The sequence below is a fragment of the Pituophis catenifer genome, unplaced genomic scaffold (assembly GCF_029215685.1).
Source record: "Pituophis catenifer annectens isolate HBS135680 unplaced genomic scaffold, rPitCat1.0.hap2 SCAF_2, whole genome shotgun sequence".
Lineage (NCBI taxonomy): Eukaryota > Metazoa > Chordata > Lepidosauria > Squamata > Colubridae > Pituophis > Pituophis catenifer.
Window position 1 is genome coordinate 104,669,020 of NW_027256882.1, and position 25,194 is coordinate 104,694,213.

A 25,194-nucleotide genomic window follows, 5' to 3' on the forward strand; every position below is an offset into this window, starting at 1 on the left:
TTAAAAAGATTTGGTTTATATATATGATATAGGATTGAGATATGGTATGTAATATATGTGATATTATATGATAATATGATATGACATTATAGGTTTCCCCTGCCCAATTGTGTCCAACTCTAGGGGGCAGTGGTCATCTCCATTTCTGAGCCGAGAGCCAAGCATTATCCAAAGTCATTTCCATGATCAGGTGGCTGGCATGACTATATGCCAAGGTGCACGAAATGCTGTTACCTTCCCACCAAAATGATACCAATTTATCTATTTGCATTTTGTTTCAAACTACTAGGTCAGCAGAAGCTGGGGCAGGAACTGGAACTCAGCTGGTCATGCAGTATCCTAGATCTCAAACTGGCAACCTTCCGGTCAACAATCCCAGTGTCTTAATTAGGCCACTGCACCGTATTATACTATATTATATGTTATGTTATATATCATATATCATGTCATATCACATCGTATGTTATAATGACTTTTGGGGATAAAAAGAGGGGATTCTGGGCTACACCAGTTCTTGAGTCAGTCTGTGTCAGGAATGGCAATTTTCATTCCTTAAGCTAATGCCTGGCCAGTTTTGCAATTAGGATTTGAGGTAGTGAAGGTCTGAGGGGCAACACATGAATATGGGAGCTGTTGAAAAATGCACCATGTAGAACAGGGTTGTCAAACTCCCAGCCCGCAGGCCAGATGCGTCATGTGCTGGCCACGCCCACACCAGGTTTAGCAAAGGAGAAAAAAGTTCTGATATGTCATGTGACGCCACCGTGACGACGTGAGTTTGACATACCTGATGTAGGGGATAAGCCAATTAGGAAAAGATTCTAAAACTAGAATCTGTTCTGTAAAGCATTTATTGATACAAAACATAAAAACAAATGAAATACTTTAGAATTTATTGAAAAAAATGTACAAAAAAATCCAAGGCTTATTTTATCAATGGGTGGCACATTTTTGTGGTTAAAAATTTGAGGGTTGGCTTTTTCATGGATGGGCTTATTTGCAAATATATACGGTATGTCAATAAAGGCTTTAAACTCAGAGAGTTCCCATAGAACCCAAGTTCATACTATAAGAACAGAAATAAATTAAAAATGCAGGTGTGGTTTTGGTTTTTTTTTTTTGCTATTAAAACTTGAAGATCTGAGGTCTGACAGATCATATGGCTCCATAGCCTTTGCATTATTAAGGGTTTTCCTTACAGTATTTCTCCTTACGTGCAATCAAAAGGTAACATTCTCTGTCATCTGAATACAGTATTGTCAGACACTAAGGGAAAACATAAGCCTAACAGTTCTTTCAACTTTGTTATTTTAAAGACATCTGAAAAAAAGCTATACATTTTTATAATACCGTCTTTTTGGTTGGTAATACTGTCAAACTATTGGAGGAGCTCAAAAATTGTCTTCATTTTCAATATTGGAATATGAGTTCACCGAATTCACTTCCAACATGTATTTGTGGATATTTTTTTAAAAAAGGAAAGTCCACACATTTTAAAATAGGCATTCATTTCTGAACAATTCATTATTGAGTCCATAGACAGATTATTGGAATAAAACAGAATTTTAAAAAATATTTTATTTGTCAGTCAAGAGGAATATTAACAAATTTGATAAACTTGACATTTTTTTTACAAAATAAAAGTCTGCATCTTCCCCTTTGCATTTTAAGTGTATAGTACATGCGGATATCCCAAAATTGAAACAAAAAATGATTAATTACAGATATTTTAATTGATCATTGACATTTTTAATCTTCACTTTTTGTTGAAAATAGAATAAATAATATATAAGTAAATGGTTGATTTACTTGCAGTTTATTTCAATGCAGATATGTTGTTCTGTTGCATGATAAAAAATTATGGTCAGGTGCTGTTATCTCACAGAAAAAAAAATAACTGGAAAACAACCTATGAATTATTTTTCTTCCTGGTTTTCTTGCTTACAACCAGGGTGTATAACTCAGTGCAGAAGAGCGCAGGATGTTGTGCTGGTTAGTGTTTCTTAGGAAGAGGTCATTTTGGTAGATTCGGATCCTCATGCAAGATTAAAAGTTGCACATGCTGAAATATCTCTTTTCTAAACATGTTTAGGCAGCATTAATTTTGTTCTCTTAAAACTGGACACGCTAAAGCTACTATTTGTTTAATGTCTTTTTATTTTCGCATTTTAATGATGTAACAGCTGTGTCTATTCAGAAGTAAATTAGAATGTGTTCAGTAGGACATACGCCCTGGTAAAACAGGATAGAATTTCTACTTCAGTATAATGCAACAAAAACACATTAACATTTTTATGATGCCTTGAATAATAGTTGCATTATTTGGTTTCAGGATGTTGAGACTAATCCCAAATCCAGAAAATGGAATCCAACTGAGCTTCCTTTGGACAGATTGGAAGAGCTGCTGCACCACCCATAATACAAAGATGCTATCATGGAAAGACAGAAGATTAGCCCTGAAAACCCTAATGGTGGAAATGTTCAAGAACATGACATGTTTACAGGTAGCAATTTTGCTAGTAGAGACCATAATGGAGAATTCTGGAAGTAATGTTGAAGCCACTAGATCCCAAATCCCTTCGATTGGTTTCCTAACTGATTTATTCAGGGATAGAATTTTTCTTTATTTAATTATTAATTGCTTCTACAAAATCAGAACTACTTTTGCAACTGTTTTGAAATTGCTATTAACTTATTGTTTTTTTTATTATTAATAAAAATATTATATAAAAAAAAGAAATTGCTATTAACTATTTTTAAATTGCATTTTATGTTTGCCTTCAATAGAACAGCAAAATGTAGCAATTTATTTAGGGGAAAATAGTTAAGCAAAATTCTTCAACAGTAACAGCAGGAATGAATACCTTGGTTTAGGTTAAAAGGGTGAATGGATTTTTTTTCATCATCCTTGATGTGGAAATGAGCATAAATCAAGATACATGCTCATGCAGTATTAAGCATATTAAGTATTAAGTAAGTATGCTTACTTAAGGAATGAAGTCTCCTTTCCTCTTGGTAGAAACTACTTTTAATCTATTCAGCTTTAGTATTTTGCTTAACCTGTCTAGCAAATTAGGAAAAATAGAATGAATATGCTCAACCCTCTCACTCTTGTAGAAATAATCATTATGAAGGAATTCCTTTCCTTCAGTATTGACTTGAGTATTATTCATTGATATATATTTTTATTTTGGATATTTGGGGCATTTGATTACCTGTTTGTTTTTAATAGGAATTGTTATAATCATCTAGAAGCTATACTTTACAACTTTTTCTAGTGTGGATTGATATAACTCTAGTGCAGCCTCATCTCCTTTAGATGTGTTAGGAATTCAACACCTAGAATTCTCCAGCTAACATACAGCTGGAGATTTCTGGGAACCATAGTGCCACCACATCTGCAGAATATTAAGTTTGGGGAATGACAGTGTTGTTTCATCTGATTTCCTGTGGCACATGAAGTATTTAGCAGGGCGGAGTGAAAATTAGATTGATTTAACTTTTTAAAACTAGGCTTTACAGCATGTTTGCTTGCTCGAGTACTGAACACAACCAAAATGACAAAAAGTTTGTTTCCTCATACCTTTATTACCAGTAACTTTGAAGGTAATTTTTTTTTTAAAGTAGTGTTGCTTTCTACTGAGGAACGTTCCCAATGAATGAAAGGATATTTTGGTTTATAAAAGGGCATCAAGCAAAGTATGATGTTTCTATTAGTTAGCTGTCCCAGATCCACATTGTGGAAAGTTCAAATTAAAAAATGACACATGGAATGAAGTTAGAACATGCAGCACACTGGCATACTGTCATTTAGAGACATGTAGCCTTAAGGCAAATTCTACCAAGCAACAACAGTTCTACCTTTAGTGCAAGTTCAGTTAAAACTGTGAGAGGAATGTAAAGAAAGCAAACTAATGTGCAACTACAGTATGAGCCATCTGTATATTTTCCATGAGACATCAGCACATCTGTTAAATTCCTCGATTTCATGCAAAAATAGTATATTCTTCTAAAATTTACATTCATTTCATATAAGTTTATTTACATATAGATCGCTAGTTTGTGCTTTCCACACATAGAAAACCAAAGATTATTTTTTCAAGTTGATTTGATTCATTCCAAGAAAACTGAAGCTATTTCCTGATATATGCACTAATAATTTAATTTTTTTTGAAAGGGATTTTGTTATCCTTACCGGCAATATGCCATAAAAACCTTTGTAAAGGATTTTCTGCTTCTCTTTCATATAAAATAAATTCATGTTTCAGTTCAAATTTTTTTATTTTCCCCAAAATATTATATGGCCCGAATGAAGGTTTAAATTTTACTGGTATAATCTCATTGATATTTTGGAGAAAGGCTGTTTTAGCAGTATACTGTATATTTATAATGAAAAATTATGTAACATTTTTTTAACTGGAATGGCCCATTTTTCTTACGAGATCAGTCTCATCTCTTATTCATTCCTGCATGTTCTTCACTCAACAGGATTGCAAATTGATGACATCACAAAGCAAATACACTAATACAAAGTTTCTAGTACATGGGTGTCAAACTCGCGGCGTCACGTTCCCATCACATGATGTTTTGCAATGTTTTTTTTCCTTTTGTGGAGCTGGGGTGGGTGTGCCCTGTGCGTGACGCATCCAGCCCGACACCTCTGTTCTAGTATGTCACTCAAACATCCACTAGACATAATTTACTTATGCAACTGCAAGTTATTAAGCAATGAACATCCACCTATGATTCATTGAAGGGAAAATGGCTGCTTTTATGATGACCAGGATTTCATAATCACTATGAACCCAATTTTACTTTACTGGTATGTAAATTTAGACTGATGAACCAGTCCCTTTGTCCTTAGTATTGCTTCTAGTGATATATTGTACACCATATTGATAGCATTTTAGGCTCAAATTATTAATGTTGGCACCAGCATTCTAATCTGGAATAATTAGAACTTTTCTAAGAGATTCAACAGCAGTTGTAATGTTACACTAGTCGTACATGCTTAATAAAACTGGTTGATAACAAATAGTGCAATTCAAATAAATCTGGTATTTAACAGAATGCAAATGTATTCCTTTGAATACCAATGGCTCAAGCTACATATGGCTATTTAATTAGATATTTTGATTAGGGCCCTTAGATATTTTTTCTATATTTTCATTTTTTAAAATTGAGGCAGGTGAGCAGACAAAATCACTTAGGAATCTCCAATGTACCTGCTGTCCACCTGAGATAAGTTCAACAGCAGGTAGAAAGGTTTTATGAGATCAGCTATGTGCAGCCAAATGTAACAGTGGTGAATAAAGACATTGATAAGCAGCATTCAGCCTCCACAGGGGGCAACATCTAGTCAACCTTCGCTGGCCTCAAACAAGTTAGGATTGAACCTAGTTAATACATGAGTGGGCAAACACCAACAAGCTTCAGGACTCTAGGCTAGCCTGGGAAGTTTAAACAAAAACAATCCTTCAGTGGAATTTCAAATCATTTTGTTGTTGCCAGGATGGCCCTTAGTCACCAAGGATTGAGCTCCACTTCAAAACAAGCAGCGCTTATGCCAATCACAGGTGTACACTGCATCTAAATTCAATATTTTCTAAATCTTAAGGATAAACCAGCATTGTCGCTTACTGAACAGAATGGACAACTTGTGGGTTGCATACCCTTAGCATTTCCAGATCGTGCTTTAGAGCTTGTATTTAGTTTGTAAACTTCATCTAATGCACCTATTTTGCACACTAGCCCATACCTCAAAACAGCCTTGCTTCTCAATTACTTTCATGTTACTGTCATTTCTAGCAGATCCTGACCAGAAAAAAAATATTGAAAATTCAGCCCCCAGCTGCAAAAAGTCCTTCATGCTGTACTAATAGTCTGTAGTGATAACTCCCTAAACTGCAATGTTCTAATTTGCCTAAATTTATGAAGTGACTAGGAATAGGCTTTGACTCAAAATGGATTTTTATCTTTTGATCCTTCACTTAACATAGAACTATGAGAATATCCTGCTGGTTCAGACCAAGACCCATCTTAGTCCAGCATGTGATACTTCTAAGGTACTTTGAGCAGAAGATAAATCTCTCTCCTGCTTTTGTTCCCCCTTGAAGACATGCTGCCCTGAGACCAGAGGGAACATTTGAGCCTTCAAAATCAATTGCACTTGATAGATTTGTCCTCCATGAATATATCCAACTCTTCTTTAAAATCATTAATCCAATTTAGTCTGTTTCTTTCAGTAATAAATGCCTTAGGTGAATTATTTGCTTAGATGAAGAATTGGTTTCTAAATCTGTTTTATCTGTTCTAAATCTTCCAATCAACTTCAAAGGATGACTTAGTTTTAGTGATTTGACAAAAGAGAGAAAACAATTCTGCCTGCCATGAATGATTTTGTACACCTCAATCATTCTTCCTAAACTAAAATTTTCCAATGTTCTAATATTTGCTTGTAAGAAAAGTGTTTGAGCCCCTGATAATTTTGGTTGTCTTCTGCACTTTTTTCCAGTAGATGTTGATCACATTTTGAAAAAATCAAATGAGCAGAACCATTCTGTCCAATCCAGAGCCAATGGGCCACATGCGGCCCTAATAATGCAGCCTTTTAAATTTATTACATGATTTATATACATAAACTATACTATATATTTTATATGTGGCCCAAAATGATTCCTTTTCACTCAATGAGGCCAAGTAGACCAAAAGGTTGGATATCCATAATCTACAGTATTTCAGATGCAGAGATAACCATAGCATTTGTGAAAAGGTATTACAGTATGCATTATTGCCAGATTTATTTTCAATCCCTCTGTTAATGATCCCTAGCATGGAATGTGTTTTTTTCTCAGCTGAGAAATTGTGATTTGACATCTTTATGAAGCTATCCATTAGGCCCAAGTTCTTTTTCTTGATTAGTTACAGACAACTCAGCCCTTTTTAAAAAACATATGTTCCTTAAAGGTGATCCTGAGTGCATCAGAATACAGTTTAATCACTAGATTGTTAAGAGGTTCTAAGATTGTCTTCTTTAAAACGGTTTCAGTAACTGTTGGGGGGAGGAGAGTATGTACAACTGAAATAAATGTATTACTTTGCATAAAAAAGTATAATCAAGCAAACAATTTCCTCTTGGTAAGAAGAGTTTAAGGTTGCTTAATTTATTCTTTAAATCAAAATTTTATTTAGATAGATTATACCCAACATATTCCTAGCTACTGTTTTAAATAACGGTAAACCTTTAATAAATATATAAGATTGTACTTATAATTCTAAGTAAAACATGTCATGTCAGACATTTCTGGCAATGTTGAATTTATGTAATCAAAATAATATAGAGCTTAGTCCGTATGCCAGTTTTCTCAAAATATTAGTTTTTGGGAATTTAACATTAAAATAATTATCTCCAGGCATCATAGCAATCTAGTTAAAAAGGGTACAGATATATTTCTATGTCTTCCTGCAATGAATATACAAAAAATTAAGAGTCTCCTTTATCTATTATAAAATTACAGCTTAGGTTTGGATCTAAATTATTGGAACTACCAGCCACTTTTCAGTGTAAATTGAAGAAACTATACCAGCCTGTCTTAAACTCCACTGTATGCTAAACTCCAGCTCTCATAATCCCCAATTGATATGGCTATGACACCTATTTGGGGAATTTGTACAAACCATATTAACCTTCAGAGTCTCTATTGATCAGTTTAGAGGACACAGCTGAACAACAGATTCTTAAGTGCGAAGTAAAATCTTTTAGTTAGGCGATGAAAAGAAAGGGAAGGGATTGGAAAAGGCACACAAAGGGTACTTTTTGCAACAAGCCTACTGCAACAAATGGGCAGATTTCTTTTAAAGAGTATCTTAAGTTAATATAGAACAGATATGAATAAATGTCCTGCCTACATTTTCCATTTATTCATTGTGTCCCATTTAAAAAAAAATCAACTGAATTTTAGTATGAATATTTCAGCAAAATTTAACTCAATTTCAACCATTACTTTAGCACTTTGAACTTAGAATAAACCATAAAAAAGAATAAAAAATGAGACTTGCTTTAAAAATGGATTATACTAACAGTTCTACAGTGCCACGTCTTATTTAGTATGTTTGTAAATGATTCTGCTTTTAAGTCTGTAGAATCAAACCCAATAGTATTAAGTTTTCAATTTCCACAGAAGAACTAATGTCTGATGCATATGGATCAAGCAACCTTTTCTTGTTAGTTTCTCCAGAACAGTTAATTTCTTCACTAAAGCTCTGATATTGATTTAAGTGAATTGTTCACGGGCTGAACACAGAAAGGAAGTCTCAAATATAGGACTAAAAGTTTTCTAGTTTTTGTATTGTACATTCAGCCAAAGATGGAAGTGGATAGTCTACTTTAAAATACCTTAAATCTGTTACTCGAGACCCACCAATTGACTTAACAACCCACATCCTCTTTATATCATTTAAAATTATTTCTGCAGAACTCTTGAAAAAGCTCGTCAATGGCTAGAATCCTGAGGCCTTCTGTATTTGCTAAATATTAGGTCCCCAATAATCTCAGCAATCTTTACATAAGTGAGACTGCTCAAGATGCTGTTGTGTAATTTAAAGCAATGCAAAGGGAAAATAGGCACTCAGTCCCCCCATTCTTCTGTTAAATATTTGGGGAAAACATATGTAGAGTAGAAGGCATAAACAAAAGTTATACAGCGTGTTCACAAAAACTAGATTTCCTTTTATAAATTTCAGTTGGGTAGCTGCCAAAATAGAAAGCAATCAACATCTTTCAAAAGTGTGTCCAGTAAACAAGTCTTGCCCATTTTGGAAGTGTGAGGCCCTATAGTGACAATCACAAGTTACTATTCATCTAGCATGTGGCACTAGGTTCAGCATATTTAATACATATGAAATACAAGTTATTCCTGTGTGTGAATTGATTACCCCCAACAAATTCAACTTTTGTATGCAGAGCATAACAGCTGCCATTTAAAAAACAATTACACAATTCCAGCTTTCAGTTCTGTATCAGGTTAATAGATTTATTGTGGCTTTGAGCATCAAAGAATATTTGAGGTAGACTACTAGCCTTTGTCAGATATCTCCCTGGAATTTTAAGAGCTCAGTTGCAATGAGGAATTCTTGGTTACATATGCACTCAGTGGTACTTGGGAGGGTAAACTCTTAAAAGAAGATGCGTGCATGATGTATACCTGTGAATCAGGGCAAGAACCTCCTGCTTCTAAAGAGTTCTTAGTAGTACCCATCCAGAGAGACATCTGGAAATCCTACAGATCGCACGGCTGAATCCAGATTTAGAGGAGCGTCACACAAAAAGCAGATTTCTTTCCTGTTTGCTAAGGAAGTTTTGCACGCATTAATAAAGAAAGGCCTGTCAAATACTTTCAAGGAGTGGAACTTTTAAAAAGTTTAATGGTTGTCCAGTATGGGCTATGCAATCTTCTAGGACCTAGAACTAGATGGCAAAGTATTACTCAGTGACTGTGTCTTCAGACAGCAGAAGGCTCATGTGGAAAGTCAGATGCTTATTCATGTCAACTGCATCCTTCCCATTTTCAAAATTATCCTAATATTGCTACAGAGTATATTATTCTGAAGAACCTTCCTGTGCTGTCAGATGGAGATACTTGAATAAAGGTCTTCTATTTGTTTCTTGAAGTATTCTCTCAGCTCTGGTCGCCTGGCTTTTAATGTAGGTGTCAACAAACCATTTTGTACTGTGAACATTTCAGGGTGGATGGAAACTGCTTTAACCTGTAATTTTAAAAAATTAAATAAAATTATATAGGTATAAAAGGATCAAAAGGAAAAACAAAACTAAACCCTTATCTGAAAACTCCACTTGATTGCTTCCTGAAATTTGCCAATAAATTGTGGAATTTATCAGGCAAAACAAACATAACTTACAACCTTTCTAACAAAAATTATATGCATTGAGTCCAATTGATGAAATATGAATATGCTTTGTTTTATTCTGGTTTTGTATGAAGCAAGCCCTTTTAACCTGCAGTTCATGCTTTATTTCTATTGTATAATCACTGACAGATGTTTGTGGTTGACCATTATTTTGTTAAAAGAAAGGTGAGTCCAACTGTTACTTTCATTTTGGGTGAGGTATACATTCATTTTAGCTTATTTTGATAGGTGATATCTATTACAAAAGATTTTTTGAAAGTGACTCTTACACAAATTTAAATAAAGAAATTTTAATAAAAATAGAAATGTCAGTGAATATATGGCTGAACCACAAAGTACAGTGACTCATGTAAGGGTTTATATAAGGCCTGCTAAAATCCCCTCCTATTCATCTCAAAAAGGAGTTCATCTCATTTTAGTCATCAATGTTTTTTTCAGTATTTACCTGTTCAAATGAATAAAGTCCACTTTCTTTTCCTAATTGCACCATATCTTCCATTATAGCGTCTTTCAGTTCCTAAATAACAACATAAGACACCTATTTATAGCCATGAAGCTCAATTTAGCAACAAGAGAATATTAATATTCAAATAATTTCCTCCTTTTTATGTGCTTGTTTGTTGGACAAGTAGCAGTAAAGGAGGCATGGAATGGCACAATGAAAGAGGTATGTAACACTTTAAATCCCACCTATTCTGCACACCGGTTCTCCAAATTCTTAATTCTGGCTGCATTCAGTTATCATTTGTTGAGGCCTTTAAGTGATTTAATTGAAGGTTGTATCTCCTTGCCCAATAAAAAGAAATGTCCCAAAACCTGGTAGAAAGCCCTGTATACAATGTCCAAAAAGACCCCTTCATTTTTATTTTTCAAGCATGCATGTACATGCCTGCATATCACACGAACTATTATTTGGGCAACAGAACTGAATTTCTCAAGCGTTTATGCTGGATTTAGCATTAAGGCTTGAAAGAATTCATGGGCCAACGCACACATGATGGGTTACCCCCACTGAAAGGAAAACAGTAATTCAAATGCTATAATTTGCCAAGGTTATGTCAGTTTAAATGTATAATGCAATTCCTCCACTAGGCATTTAGTAAAGGCAAGATCCCTAACCGACCTAAGTTTTAAGTATTGTTTTCTTTTTAAAAAAGAGCTATGGAACATGATTTGTTATATGATAACTGCTGGAAGACTATTATATGTGCATAAATGGAAATATTCTGAAATACCCACAATGGAGGGATAGTTGGTAAAGATGATGGAACTAGCAGAGATGGCAAGAATGATTTGTCTGATTAGGGAAAGGACAATGACCTCATTTATTACTGACTGGAAACCCCTTATGGAATTTTTGCTGCAGAAATTTAAAAAAAAGAACTTTCGATTTCTGGGTTTGACTGTTAGAAAGGCTAGATTATGGAAAGAAGGAAATTATGATGTAATCTTAAAACAGTAAAATATACAGTAAAGGCATTTATAACTACTATAAAATTGGAAATTCCTTTTTTTCTTTTTTCTTTCTTATGTATTCATTTTTTAATTTCTTTTATTCCTTCTCTAAAAGTTACATTATTTTCATTATTAAAAATTAACAAATTTAATAAAAAAGTTTTTAAAAAGCTGCCTGTAATCCATACTTCCTGAGCATTCTTAACTATGCATCGCTTTCTCATTTATCCCATCCCAAATTCAAATGATCAGTCAGAAATGTTTGAATTTTTCTAACTTTCTCCAAGTTTTTTTTTTTTTTTGTTTTTTTGTTAGCCCTAACACTATATGATACTGGCTTCATCAGACTTTTGCCATTTTGTGCCTGGCATTTAAGAATGGAAGAGGTTGCCTTATACTGAATTTGACTTCTGATCTGTGTCTACACTAACAGATGGAGTAGAGTGGGATGGGATGGAATAGAATAGAAACTTTAATGCAGGGGTTCGGACCGGCTCGGACAAGTAGGTAGCGATGGCGGTGGGCAGTTCGGAGAACCGGTAGCAAAAATCCCTGCCAGCGCCCCCCATGCCCAGCTGAGCCGCGCGATCATCAGAGGCTTTTTTTCTTTTAAATGCCTCTGACAAACCAAGCTCTGAACATCCCAGCTGAGTTGCCTGATCGGCAGAGGGTTTTTTAAAAACCCTCTGACAATCAGGCAACTCAGCTGGGATCGTCAGAGCCTTTTGAAAGCATTTTTTAACATGGTTTTACATGTAAAAAATGGTTTTAAAAGTAAAAAAACAAATTGGCCACGCCCACCCAGTCACATTACACCCCTCCCACCAAGCCACGCCCACAGAACCGGTAGTAACAAATTTTAGATGTCACCACTGCTTTAATGATTTAGTCATCTGACCATATGAAAAGTATAAAACCAATACAAATACAGATACAAAGATAACAACAGAATCTATTTACAATAATTTGTCACCCCTACATTTAACCCCAATCTGTCTTAAATAGTCTGTCCACTCTGAAATAGCCTTTGATATAGAGTCCTTGGACAGCAAAGGTGACCAACAACCAAGTAGTAGAGCACGTAACACCAGGCATGTCACTAGAAGGAAAAAAAAAAATCATGAAACTCTGTTTCAGTTATTCTGGCTATGCAAGGGAATTCACAGGAGAAAGCAATTACAGTAGTGGCCAAAATTGTGGAAACCTTTTGGGAAAAGTATTTTTGAGGTTTGATGGCTAATAACACTATTTTTTTTGGTAGTAGTACCATAAAATTATATATCAATGGAAAGATAATTTAATCAAGAATGTAATGCTTTTCAACCTTTCAGAGATAAAAGTGGCTTTTTTTGTGGAATTCTAGATTTTAGGCCAAATTTCTGTAGTCTGCACCGAACAGTCCTTGCACTCAACTTCACGTTATCATCTTGTATACACCCAGATGATTTTCTTCTGTCACATAGGCACAGTCTCTTAATTCTTCTATTATCACTTGCTGTTGTGCACCTTTTCCTCCTTTATCAGTGTCATTTTGTAGTGACTGAGTCTCCTTATACCTCTTCAAAACTTAGAAATGCCACCTTTGGTTAAGTTTCCACCAATTTTTCTTCTAATTTCTTTATAACTGTAGCCTTGTTCACTTAATAATACTATTTTACATCGCTTTCTGGGCGACCAGTCAACTCTTTGCACCATTACTTTAATTTTATTATGTTTACAAGCTCACTAAATGAAAGAACACAAAGAAACCTAACCAACTTGATAGAGATCACATAACACACTGACAAATGTCCTCTTCTCAGCTTCAATACATGACATCAATAACTGAATCCTACTGTGATCTGATTGGCTTATTGCCAAAACAAGATGACACCTGATTGGCTCTTTAAACACTCATGCTCATTGGCTACAATCAGATGAAGGAAAGCTACCTGATATCAACATAAGCAAGTTGTGCTTCCTTTTTCTGGTTATTTGGCTACAACTTTTCATAAAATACAGATAATTGAACAAACTTTATTGCATTACATTCTTGATTAAATTATCTTTTCATTGATATAATTTTATGGTACTATTCCCCCCAAAAAAAGGGATCTTTTAGCCATCAAACCTCAAAAATACACTTTTCCCAAAAGGTTTCCACAATTTTGGCCACTACTGTATGTTGGGAACAGTTAGGAAACCAGGCCAAAGAACACAATGGCTGGACACGGGTGAAATGTAAAATTTGTTACTACTGGTTCTGTGGGCGTGGCTTGGTGGTGGTGGTGGTAATGTGACTGCGTGGGCGTGGCCAACTTTTTGTTTTTTAAACTTTTCAAAGCATTTTTTCTAATGCTTTGAAAAGCCTCTGCCGATCAGGCAACTCAGCTGGGATTGTCAGAGAGGCTTTTTAAAAAATTCTTTGAAAAGCCTCTCTGATGATCAGGCAACTCAGCTGGGATCGTCAGAGACTTTTCAAAGCATTTTTTTTACCACCTCTTCGGCCAAGAGGTTGCAGAAAAAAATGCTTTGAAAAGTCTCTGACGATCCCAGCGGAGCCGTGCAATCATCAGAGGCTTTTTTTTTTTTTTTTACTTTTAAAAGCATTTTTTTGTTGGAAGAGGTTGTAGAAAAAATGCTTTGAAAAGTAAAAAAAAAAAAAAAAGCCTCTGATGATCGTACGGCTCAGCTGGGCATGGTGGCGGGGGGGAGGCGCCGCAGGGATTTTTGCTACCGGTTCTCCGAACCATCCGCCACCATCACTACCGGATCAGGTGATCCGGTCCGAACCGGGAGCATTTCACCCCTGGCTGGACACCATCAAAGGTGACACCAGCCAGGGCATAGAGAAACTCAAGAAGCAGGGCAAAATCGGAAGATGTAGAGAGACCTGACCCACAGAATCGCCAAGAATCAGACACAATTGAATGATAACATTATCATCATCATCATCACGAGTGCAGTCTTACTAGTGATGCAGGTTCATTTCCTGCAAAGAGTAAGACAGTTTCTCCTGAGTGTCCCAATTATACACTGCTCAAAAAAAATAAAGGGAACACAAGCAGAAGACATCCGAGAGCTGAATGAATGAAATAGCCTTATTAAATACTTTGTTCGTTACATACAGTAGTTTTGTGTTCCCTTTAGTTGTTTGAGCAGTATATAAACTACTGAATGTAAAGAACAAAAGTATTTAATAAGGCTATTTCATTCATTCAGATCTCGGATGTCTTCTGCTTGTGTTTCCTTTATTTTTTTGAGCAGTATATTTTTAGTTTTTAAATAATCTAAATAAATTCTCCTTTCTGCAGAGTATAGTTTGCAATCAAAGAGGATATATGCAGTGTCTTCACAGCAGGTGTACCATAGATCAGTGGTCACCAACTGGTGGTCCGTAGACCACTGGTGGTCCATGAGAAAATTTTGGTGGTCTGCAGAAAAATTATTTGCATGTTTTTATATTGCACTAAATCAGGGGTCCTTAAACTATGGCCCCTGGGCCGGATACATGCAATGAACGTTTGTGTTGCAGCAGAGAGTATCCCTCTTCTGGGTCTTTTTGTGCGGGTTGGAGGGGGGCAGAAATTCTGACTTGGGGTCTGCTTCAGCCTCCTGGTGCGGGGCTTTGGGCAAAGGCTGGAGGGAAGTTGTGCTGGTGGCGAAGAGCCGGAGGGCCTTGTTCCAGTGGGACTGCATCATGGTTTGGAACTGACTGACCATCTCAGCCCGCTGAGCCTCCAGGCGCCGGTACTTGGCCTTGCACTCCTGCAGGTCTTCCCTCTGCTTGGAAAGCCTATGCTCGTAGTTCTCAGTGAGGTGCTTCTGCTGAGCCTCCTTCTCGGTCAGATCCAATTTGAACTAAGCCAGCTGTTTTGCCAACTCTATCTCGTAGTGGCTGCTTAGCTCCAACAACTGCTCCCTGTTGGGGCCCTAAGGAGCCCGGGCGGGGAGGCGAAGTGTAACTGGCAGGGTAGGGGTGAGTAGAGGCCGATGAGGCGCCCACCAATGTGAGTAACATGGAGTTGGCCACGTCCACCCAGTCACATGACCAACTAGCCACAGCCATCCAGCCGGTCATTAGGCAGATCATATTAGTGGTCCGTGGTATTTAAAATTATGAATTTAATGGTCCCTGAGGTCCGAAATATTGGGGACCCCTGCCATAGATACTAATCTTTCTTCAAAGGAATTTGATGAAACCACCTACATTTTTTTTTAAAATTTGATTTATATGCCGCCCTTCTCCGGAGACTCAGGGCGGCTTACAATGCGTTAAGCAATAGCCTTCATACTTTTGTATATTTATACAAAGTCAGCTTATTGCCCCCACAAACTGGGTCCTCAATTTACCTACCTTAGAAAGGATGGAAGGCTGAGTCAACCTTGAGCCTGGTGAGATTCGAACTTACAGTAATTGCAGACAGCTGGTGTTAATCACAGTGCTATCAGTCTGCTGAGTCACCAGCAGTTTAACACAGAATTCTAATTGTAGAATCCAGAGCAGACTTGGTTACACTTCAGGTCCCTTGAATTAAGCCATGGCATCTAATCAGATCCAAGAAACATACCTTCTCTTATTACAGCACCTGCCCTGCAGAATAATACCTATTCATTAATCCAGTAGCTCCCACCCTAATGAAGTTTCCATGCTCCTTCCTGATATAATTGTTCTCCCAGGCTTTGGGAATAGAACTCTGTTGTTTGTTTTTAATATGGGATATTGACTGAAAGTTTCAGATTCTACCTCTACTGATTTTTGGTTTTGATAGTTATCTATTGTCATTCTGGAGTTAGGTGACCTCCTAAATAAATGAATGGTTTATATGAAATATTTTAAGTTGTACCACTATTATGACATCAGACATTAACTCATAGAGCATGAATGGTGTTCCAAACATTTGACATGTACAATTGCATACATATGGCCCTTCTTACATCATGTTCTGCATAATGTACCATTCAGAGTAATCTCCTTCCCATTCTTAGGAAGTTGTTACAAGCTATCATGTTGTACCCTTCATTTTAACAAAAGCTGTCTCCCGCAGAATTCTTTATAGTACCCTGAGAAATTCTGATCCAACTAAAATTTTCATCTGTGCCTCTTACTTGCATAATCTTGCTAAAGGAGCATTGTACTTGTGTATTTGGACTAGAAAGCATAGGCAGAAGAGCACGTACCTCATTGCTGCAAAGTTCTGTAAAAGTTCCATGAAAGCCTCTTTTCTTGGCCCAACCTGGCATGACTTCAGCATCTGGTACAACTATCCCCACCAGAAAGGCCTGCGAGGTAAAATTGGAAGCCATATTTGTGACTCAGGTTTTCAGCTTAGTCCCATGGTCCCCAAATGGTTAAACCAGCCATTATTGAATGAAAGCAGATGTATTAAATGAAAACAGATGTTTCATGCTCAAAACAACTGAAATGGGTCATTTCAAATTTGAAAATGTTTGCACACCTCCACTTGCTACTTATTCTGAAATGCCTCTTGCATCAGCAAAATAGCAGTTTCTAATAACTGAACTTATTCCAGAAGACTTGTGGCACCATCAGGCAATATCCATTCTCCACATTATACTAGGCATAAAGTAATGTACCTATATTTCATATATGTGAAAAGAAAACAAATAATTATCTTGAGACAACTAAGCCACACTTGTAATACGGAAGTAGTGTACCACAGAAGAAAAGAGCTATCTACTTTGCTTAACTTTACAGGAAGTCACAATAGAGATTTCAAATTATAAAACAGGAAGAGAAACTTGACTAAAATACAGAAATGCCAACAGTTACCTGTAAACTATCTCCGTGCACATATATTTGGGACACAGGTTCACTACGAATGTAGATATTTTCTATTTTTTCTGGTGCAATGTATTCTCCCTGAGCCAATTTAAATATATGTTTTTTTCGATCGATGATTTTGAGTGTCCCATTCTGTGAGTAAACAAAAAAAAAAAACCAATTACATTGATCTAAGAAAAATTATTAGGCAATAGTTTTCAACTTATTTTACATTTTGGGAATGGTAAGAGGAGCTAAAATTATCTCCACAGTTTAGGAAAACTGGCAGCATACAGTACAACCCTATACTTACTTAACAGAAAAAAAATCTGCTATTATGAATGAGGCTTTCCATCTAGTAAATGGTTTTGGTTAACACTGTATTCAATCACATGAATAGTCTGTCTTTTCTCTGAAGACCCCTCAATAAAAGAGTCAATGTGTTATAGTGGCTCAGTTTGCAGGAGGACTGGGGAGATTTAGGTTCTAATCCATCCTCAGCCATAGAGATATGGTCATTTGTGGTCAATCTGTCTCACTCAACCTACTTCATAAGATTGGAATTGGGGAGACAATGAAGGGTACTTCCCACCCTCTGACTGAGTTCATGGAGAAATGACCATAAAGCTAACAAATAACAACAACCTGAACCACCAAAAGGGTGAACAAATTAAACTCAAATCTCCTTGGAGAAACCCCCATAACTTCCTTACTACATTACAGTATCTCGTCATCTATATATACATAAACACTGGTGCCCAACTTATTTATCCCTTTATTATTTCCAAAAATGTCCCAAATCAATGAAGATGTTGCTTTTCAACTTTATTCTTAATGCAGTAATGAAGTTAGCAGTTCAGTACATACAGACAGCCACTTTCCAATGTCCCCTGTATGAAGCCAGCCATCCTTGTCCAAGGCTTCAGCTGTTCTCTCTTTATCTTTTAAGTAGCCCTTGAAAACATTGGGACCTTTGACACAGATCTGAAAGAGATCAACGTGCTCTTAACAGTAGTAAAGAGTTTACTGTTTACAAAACAGTGCTAGATGTGAAGCAAACATTTTTGTAATGAGAACTAATTAGGTTATGTGCTGTTAGGGCAAGAGACTAATATGGCAATCTCCCATAAAGAAGCATTTACAGACTGTAAAGGGACTTCAAACATTAATTTGGGCTGATATTCCCAACTGCTTCAGCAAACCAGTGCTGCCAGCCTTATTCACCATTGCCTGTAAGCTGCCAAAAGTTGTTTGAATTTTGCAGAGTAGAGTATTATAAATAAAATTTTGATAGAAATCAAACAAGTACTAATCAATATGGCATACAAGTTTAATAAATAATAATAATAATCCCAAAATAGCTGGAGCACCACTTGAACACTGCTGGCATTGACAAAATCACCGGTCAATTACAAAAAACAGCTTTACTCGGAACAGCTTACATCCTGTGATGATGCCTTTAATATCATCAACTTTCACATCTGCCTATCCTAGATCCTTAAGGACGACTCAATAAGTGAATAAAAATGCCAAATCCAGATTAACATCTGGCTGACTGTGTGACGAACCGTAATAAATAATGATCTAACCCTGATAAGAGGTGAACAACTGTTCTCTGCTCTACTATCACTATTATGCAGATGGATTACAATTACCATTGGTTAACAATGGTAATTGGGACTGGAATTTCCATCACTAAACAATGAGGTCATAATGTGCAATAAGATGTGACTGCATCATTTAGCAATGGCAATCCCAGAAGTTCCCACTGCCATCATTAAGCAAGGACCTCCTGGCAACTTCTTGCTTACTTCCAAAAAGCAATCTCAATGGGGAAGCTGGCAGGAAATTGCAAGTCCCAGGGAGCTTGGTGGGCAGGTAATTGGCCACCATAGCCCAGTGTGAGTGCAACCAGGCCAGGGAGGTTTGGGGGTTCCATATTCACTCCCAGAAAGTCTTCTTTTGACATTACTTTCAGAGAACCAGTTCTGGAGCAGCAAAAGCAAAAGGGATTGCTGTATTTCTTAAATTGCCCCAAGAACCACTGGAGGGTCCTCCAAAACCTCAGAAGTCTGCAAAATCAAAAATATTTGCCAGGTACTGAAGATATTTTGCAATCATGTAAAACAAGGTCACTCTTATTATTATTATATTTTATTTGTTAAAGGGATTTATTTGTGAATAAAATATAATACAGTATATTAATATCTAATGGATTTAATACTGTTTTTTGAAACAATTCAACAAACATTCTACAAATTCATCAATTAAAAATTTTAATATGGCAAATATTAATAAATATAACTCATACAAACAAGATCTTTTGGGGATCCTTCATAATTTTTAAAGGTAGAAAGAATGCAGTGGGTTGCCCCCGGGTCGTAGTAAAACTGGTGGGAGGTTCCGCCCACCAACCCTGACGTCATCAAAACGCTTCTGTGCTTGCCCTGCTGCAAACCAGTAGTAAAAATAAGTAGAACCCATCCCTGGTGCAGTGAGAAAAGAAATTAAGAAACACTGCACTACACTAAGAAAGCTTGCAAGGACTGACTTTCATTAATGCAGGAAGATATAATAGGCCACCCTATAACCTACAGTGCTTTAATATTGCAGAGAGCAATCCATGTTCCTTCCCATATTGGTTAGGAACATTCTTGTTACTATCAAGTAGACCATCAAAACCTTTTAAAAAGAAAGTTAAGAACGTGACTTGACCATTTGCTTTACATCTAGCAAATTCCTTTTCAATCTAGTTTAATGGAACATCTTGAAATGCTCTATTTTGGTTCCTATTCTACAGCTCTTATTTATGATAAATGGTGCGTTTAAATCTGCAGCTAAGAAACAGAAATGAAGAAATACCAATACTGTACACACACATTACCTCTCCCTCTCCTTTGGAAGAAAAGTAATTCAGTTCTTCAACATCCACCAGTTTAATTAAATTACAAGGCAGAGGTGCTCCAACATGGCCTGAAAATCAAATGAAGAAATATGTGGTTTTCTTAAAAAAGTAAAAACCACAGCAGATCGTTATCACATAGTTATCTGCATATTAATGAAATAGTGGAAGTCAGGTATGTGTAATTGAGTGAAAAAAATTAATTACAAAATCACAGTATCTCACAGTGAGATTGGTAGAGGAAGCAGCCTATACACCCACGGTTTGTCTTTCCCTGAAGAGGGCGGAAAAACAGTACAGAAATAGACCTGCAATTTATCACAGATACTGAAGCTAGAATCCCAATAAGCTACATGATTACAGAGATTTACATAAGAGCATTTTGCTTAGCATTACTTACACTTTCCACCGGAGGTAAATTATTGATTGGTTTTAAAAAGAACTTGCCTGTTTGGCAGAGGACATTAAATGAGTCAGAAGCAGCCTAAATAGATAATTGTCCTGCAGGCCAGCATGTTTTAGGATTCTGGTCTTGGTGCTTTCAACCTTACATGACCACATTCACCTGTCTTTTATGAAGCTCCTGCCTCGTTGTTACCTGATGTCCAATCTCCTGGAGTGGTGAAGGTACACCCAGCTGTACACTCTGTTTGACCATAGCCTTCATAAACCTGTCAAAGAAACATTGTTTAAACAAGACACTAATGTTAGCATTTTATTTAAAAATTGGGAAAAGTAAAGTTCTCTGCTGTGCTCAGAAGGGAAAATTCTATCATTCAGAGTCACTGACACTGCCCCTGTATGAGCCAAACTTTTTGTTCTTGAAATAAAGAAATTATAAATGGTGGTTAATGTTCTTTCTTCTTATAAACTAAGAAAGTGGAGTGGAAAAGGTTTTTGGATTTTGTTGCTAGGCCAGGAAAAAAATTAAGTGGCTGAGAGCTGAATTATTGATAGCCACCAATAATAACATTTCTGAGGGCTAATGCTGTAAACTCTGCCTGGACTAAGGAAGAAGTATCATTTATTCCTGCAAAGAAAGGAAGAGGGCATTGTCAGTCTGGGTCCAAGGTGTCCTTGAACCCCTGAGAGTTTGAATATGTGTCTACTTAAATAAAGGAAAGTGACTGTATCAAAATCCTGGGAAAAAAGCTTGGCTTGTAAACCATCTGGAAACACAGATTTATTTATCAAACTTGGATGCTGCCCATCTTGCCCAAAGTGGTTTACAGATACTGAATAAAATGCAGTATAAAACATTAAAGGTCTTAAATTTAAATTAAAAATAATTTCAGGATGGTAGCTAATCAGCAGAACTGGAAGGCAGAAGAATGGCAACTGCCATAATAATTTAGCCTCATCCTGTAATGATCCAAACTAATAATTTGGCGAAAGTTGAGAGAGAGAAAAAATAAAATCTGGCCTTTCCTACGATTCTTATAAAACATAAACATTCTTATAAAAGATTGATCTTGTTAGAATAGTGACAATTTCTATTATGAATGTATCTGATCCCCACCTGATCCTTAGGTAGAATTACAGAAAAGGTACATCTAATAATCCTCTAGCAATTCCTACCTGACATCCTAATGCCGCTCGAAGGAAACCCAGAACTGTAGGTGAAGCAGGAGCAGCTCCAGTAACAATCATCCTAACACAACCACCGAGGTTTGCCTGTTAGATAAACACAATTCTGAAATACAACATAGTATCATCTTATCATTTATTACTTTGAGAAAATAGCAACATTCTCCGTATAAGCAACCTTACTCCCCACAAAGCTAATTCCATCTTTACTATTCTTTCAGACTTTCCAAAAGGCTTTTGCAGGAAGCATTGATAAATATGCGACTCCAGAAACTCTGGCACCAAGAATGGTGGGAGAGTTGATTTTAGGTTTTCTGTTTTGCTAGGCTTCTCTGAATCTGAGTGCTGGATCATGGTGTATACACGGCTCAGAGCCACATTTAACTGGAGTGGTATATAAGCCCTGGTAATAAAATAATTAAAAGAAAAGTGTCTGCAGGACTGTCCACAATGTGCAAAGACAAAGGTCAAAGGTCTGTCCAAGACATAAGTGGGACTGCTCGTTGCTGCTTGCAAGATAAATTTTGCTACAGTTCTGAATGCCTGGATACAAGTAATCCTCAAGTTAGGATGGTAATGGAGCCTGCCTAGCACAATTGTAACTCGTGATGGTCATAAAGCAAGTTGGCCATGTGACCAACCCGATTTTACAACCTATTTTGCAGAAGTTTTTAAGTGAATCATCACAATCGTTAAGTGAATCTGCAATTGTTATGCAACTGCCACAGTCATTAAACTAATCAACGGGTATGAGCCATGGTGGTGCAGTGGTTAGAATGCAGTACTGCAGGCTACTTCTGCTGACTGGTGATTGCCAGCAGTTTGGCAGTCTGAATCTCACCAAGCTCAAGGTTGACTCATCCTTCCCTCCTTCTGAGGTTGGTAAAATGAGGACCAGATTGTTGGGGTCAATAAGCTGACTCTGTAAACTGCTTAGGGAGAACTGTAAAGCACTGTGAAGCAGTATATAAGTCTAAGTGCTATTGCTATTGCTAGCTATGGATGCAGTTTTGCCAAAAAAATGGAAGTAAATGCCAATTTTCAGCAAAGACATCATAAAACATGGTTACACAACCACAGACACTGCAAACAACCGTAAATGCAGCCCAATTGCCCAGCGACCAAAGTGCAGTCATGTGCCTATAGGGAAGGAACCATCAGGACTTTGAATGCAGATCCCAAGTACCTCCCATCAGAACATCAGAAAGTTGAGGACTACCCGTATTGCTAATATATTATTGGTTCCCACAATACATTTCCCTTCAGTTATATTGGAAAGAGCTCAGTTTCCAAAGAAAACAAGAAGTGGGGAAAGCAGTTACTATATATTGTTTAGATTAGCGGGGTATGGTTGAAATCATGAAGGGACCCATTTTTTAATGAGATTCAAAGACGATTTAAATATGTGTACTGTATTTCAGGACTTAATGTACTTTCCAATCTTCATTCTCCAGTACTGTTATTAACATCCCCTAATCTGCCAAAAAGGATCAATAATAACTCAAAATTGGAATTTGGAATTTGGAACCCTCGCACATGCCCAAGATGGCGACTCCCGATGGAGCTCCGGTTTTACGGGGGTAATGTCCTGACAGTTGGGGGTCCTTAGGGCCAATTACCCATCTATGGCCCATGGTGTGTTGAGAGGGCTGATTTGCCGATCCGATGGGAGCATTTTCGGCTCCGGAAGACCTTCTAGGAGAGCGGTTTTGTGGCTTCGCTCTCTGAAACAGCTTATAATGAGATGGGCAGTGCTGGTGGGATTTGAGTCAGCGAATTTGGGCTGATAGCTTCATGACAGCCGGCCCTACATTCATCAGAGGCTGCCGGATGGATGGCGATATACAGCTGCGATGACTGTCTGGCACCCTGGGCTGACTTCGTTAGACCCTTGGCAAGATTGGAGGTTGCCTGCAGAGGCCGGCAGTGGGCGAAATCGGTGCGGAGGAGGCCGATGGTGGTGGCAGTTTAAAATTCCAAAATGGCGCCCGAAATAGCAGTTACAGTTGGCAGTTACAGGCAGCAAAAACCAAAGCAATTTAGAGACCAAAGAGGCCTCAGAAAGGAGAATAGGGACCTTTCTTATTTATTTTCAACTGATCTCCTGGGCAATGGAAAGATGCTGATCCTTCCATTGTCGGGCCAGCTCTGGATTACCATCCCAGAGGCCTCCCCTCTCTCTTTCTATGGGGGGGGGGTTAAACCTTCATGCATAAAAGACCTAAAGAAAGCTAAGGAGATTAGAAATGATTGTTATATCTATCATGGGGGCTTTGCTTCTACAAAGTGACTGCCTTATTCCATCTCCCCTCCTGTATTTTTATCTCCTACCGCCCTTTTATGACCGGATATTCGGCTTTTTGTGAATCATTTGCTATCCAGGTTTGGTGTTTCCTGTATATCAGGATGAGAATTTCCTTACTTTTATTTCATCTGAGTCTCCCTGGATTTTCGCCTACTATATATATTTCCCACAGACTATCCGTATCTCTAATCTCAAGGATTGGCTATTCCATCTATGCCTAGGTACAACATTGAAAGAACAGGACTATAGCTGCTGTTTTTCTCCTTTATATCTGGTTGCCGTGAGAGGGTGATCGATGTTCACATCTGAGTTCAAAATGGCTCTTTCTACCGCTGATATGAGAGTTCAGCAGGACTAAAATGACTTGTACCTCTAATTGATACTCTCTCCACAGGACCCTGGATAACTAGGACATGCCTACCAGCTATAGACTATCTAGCTACAAAATGTACTCATTGGGAGAACTCCTCAAACTGCGAGATGCCCCCCTCTCGCAGGTCTGGCCCTCTTCTTTATCGAGGGCCTATCTCGATGACGGACTTTGGAGTCCGGAGAGATGGCATACAGCAAAAAGAGGGTTATGGGGGTTTTTAGGGAAATTTCTTAATAAGATTTTAAGGGATTCTGGGAGGGGGGTAGATTACGTGGGTTCGGGGGAAGACCCGCGGGGGAGGGTATCTGGGCCAGCCGTAGGGCATGGCATGGGAGGTGTGAACTCTGGGGTCAAGGAGATGATTAGATCTTACGATACAGATGCCCATAACATCGATACTGTAGGTGGGAGGGGCAGATATGGCGGGAGCAGGGGGCCACATCATCCTACGGGAGTGCGTCCTCGCTGTTTACAAGCGGTGGCGCGCTCCGACCCTCAAAGCTCTTCTCGTTCCCCAGGTTGTAGGGAACCTCGGGCCCCAGGCCTTCGGCTGATGCTGTGCAATGCCAGGTCCGTGGTAAATAAAGCCCCCCTCATTTGTGATCTTATTCAGGAGGGGGGTGCGGACCTGGCGGGTATTACGGAGACCTGGTTGGGCCAGGAAGGGGGAGCCCCCCTTGTTGATATGTGCCCACCAGGTTTCCGTGCTTTCCATCAGCCAAGGTCTCAGGGGAGGGGCGGAGGGGTGGCGGTTGTTATTAACGAGGGTCTTGGACCAAGGGAGGCCACTGTTCCTCAGACGGCTGGATGTGAGTCCCTTCTTGTGAAGTGGGGTCATAGGGTGCAGTTGGGCTTGCTAGTCACGTACCTGGCTCCCTGCC

General features: G+C 37.8%; 1 protein-coding gene across 7 annotated transcripts in view; it reads right to left on the reverse strand.

The window, feature by feature from the left end:
* Window positions 1-9,624: 9,624 nt before the first annotated feature.
* Window positions 9,625-25,194, reverse strand: part of ACSL6 (acyl-CoA synthetase long chain family member 6) — a 49,952-nt gene continuing 34,382 nt past the window's right edge. For 6 of the 7 annotated variants that reach the window (XM_070933917.1, XM_070933915.1, XM_070933921.1 and 3 more), the window contains 8 exons: window positions 21,627-21,722; window positions 20,647-20,719; window positions 20,031-20,119; window positions 18,014-18,130; window positions 17,156-17,299; window positions 16,543-16,644; window positions 10,373-10,444; window positions 9,625-9,765 (listed from right to left, as the gene is read on the reverse strand). In XM_070933917.1, coding sequence (XP_070790018.1) covers window positions 9,625-9,765; window positions 10,373-10,444; window positions 16,543-16,644; window positions 17,156-17,299; window positions 18,014-18,130; window positions 20,031-20,119; window positions 20,647-20,719; window positions 21,627-21,722 — 834 coding nt within the window. The remainder of the gene's footprint in view (window positions 9,766-10,372; window positions 10,445-16,542; window positions 16,645-17,155; window positions 17,300-18,013; window positions 18,131-20,030; window positions 20,120-20,646; window positions 20,720-21,626; window positions 21,723-25,194) is intronic. The other variant, XM_070933922.1, reaches the window with a different exon arrangement.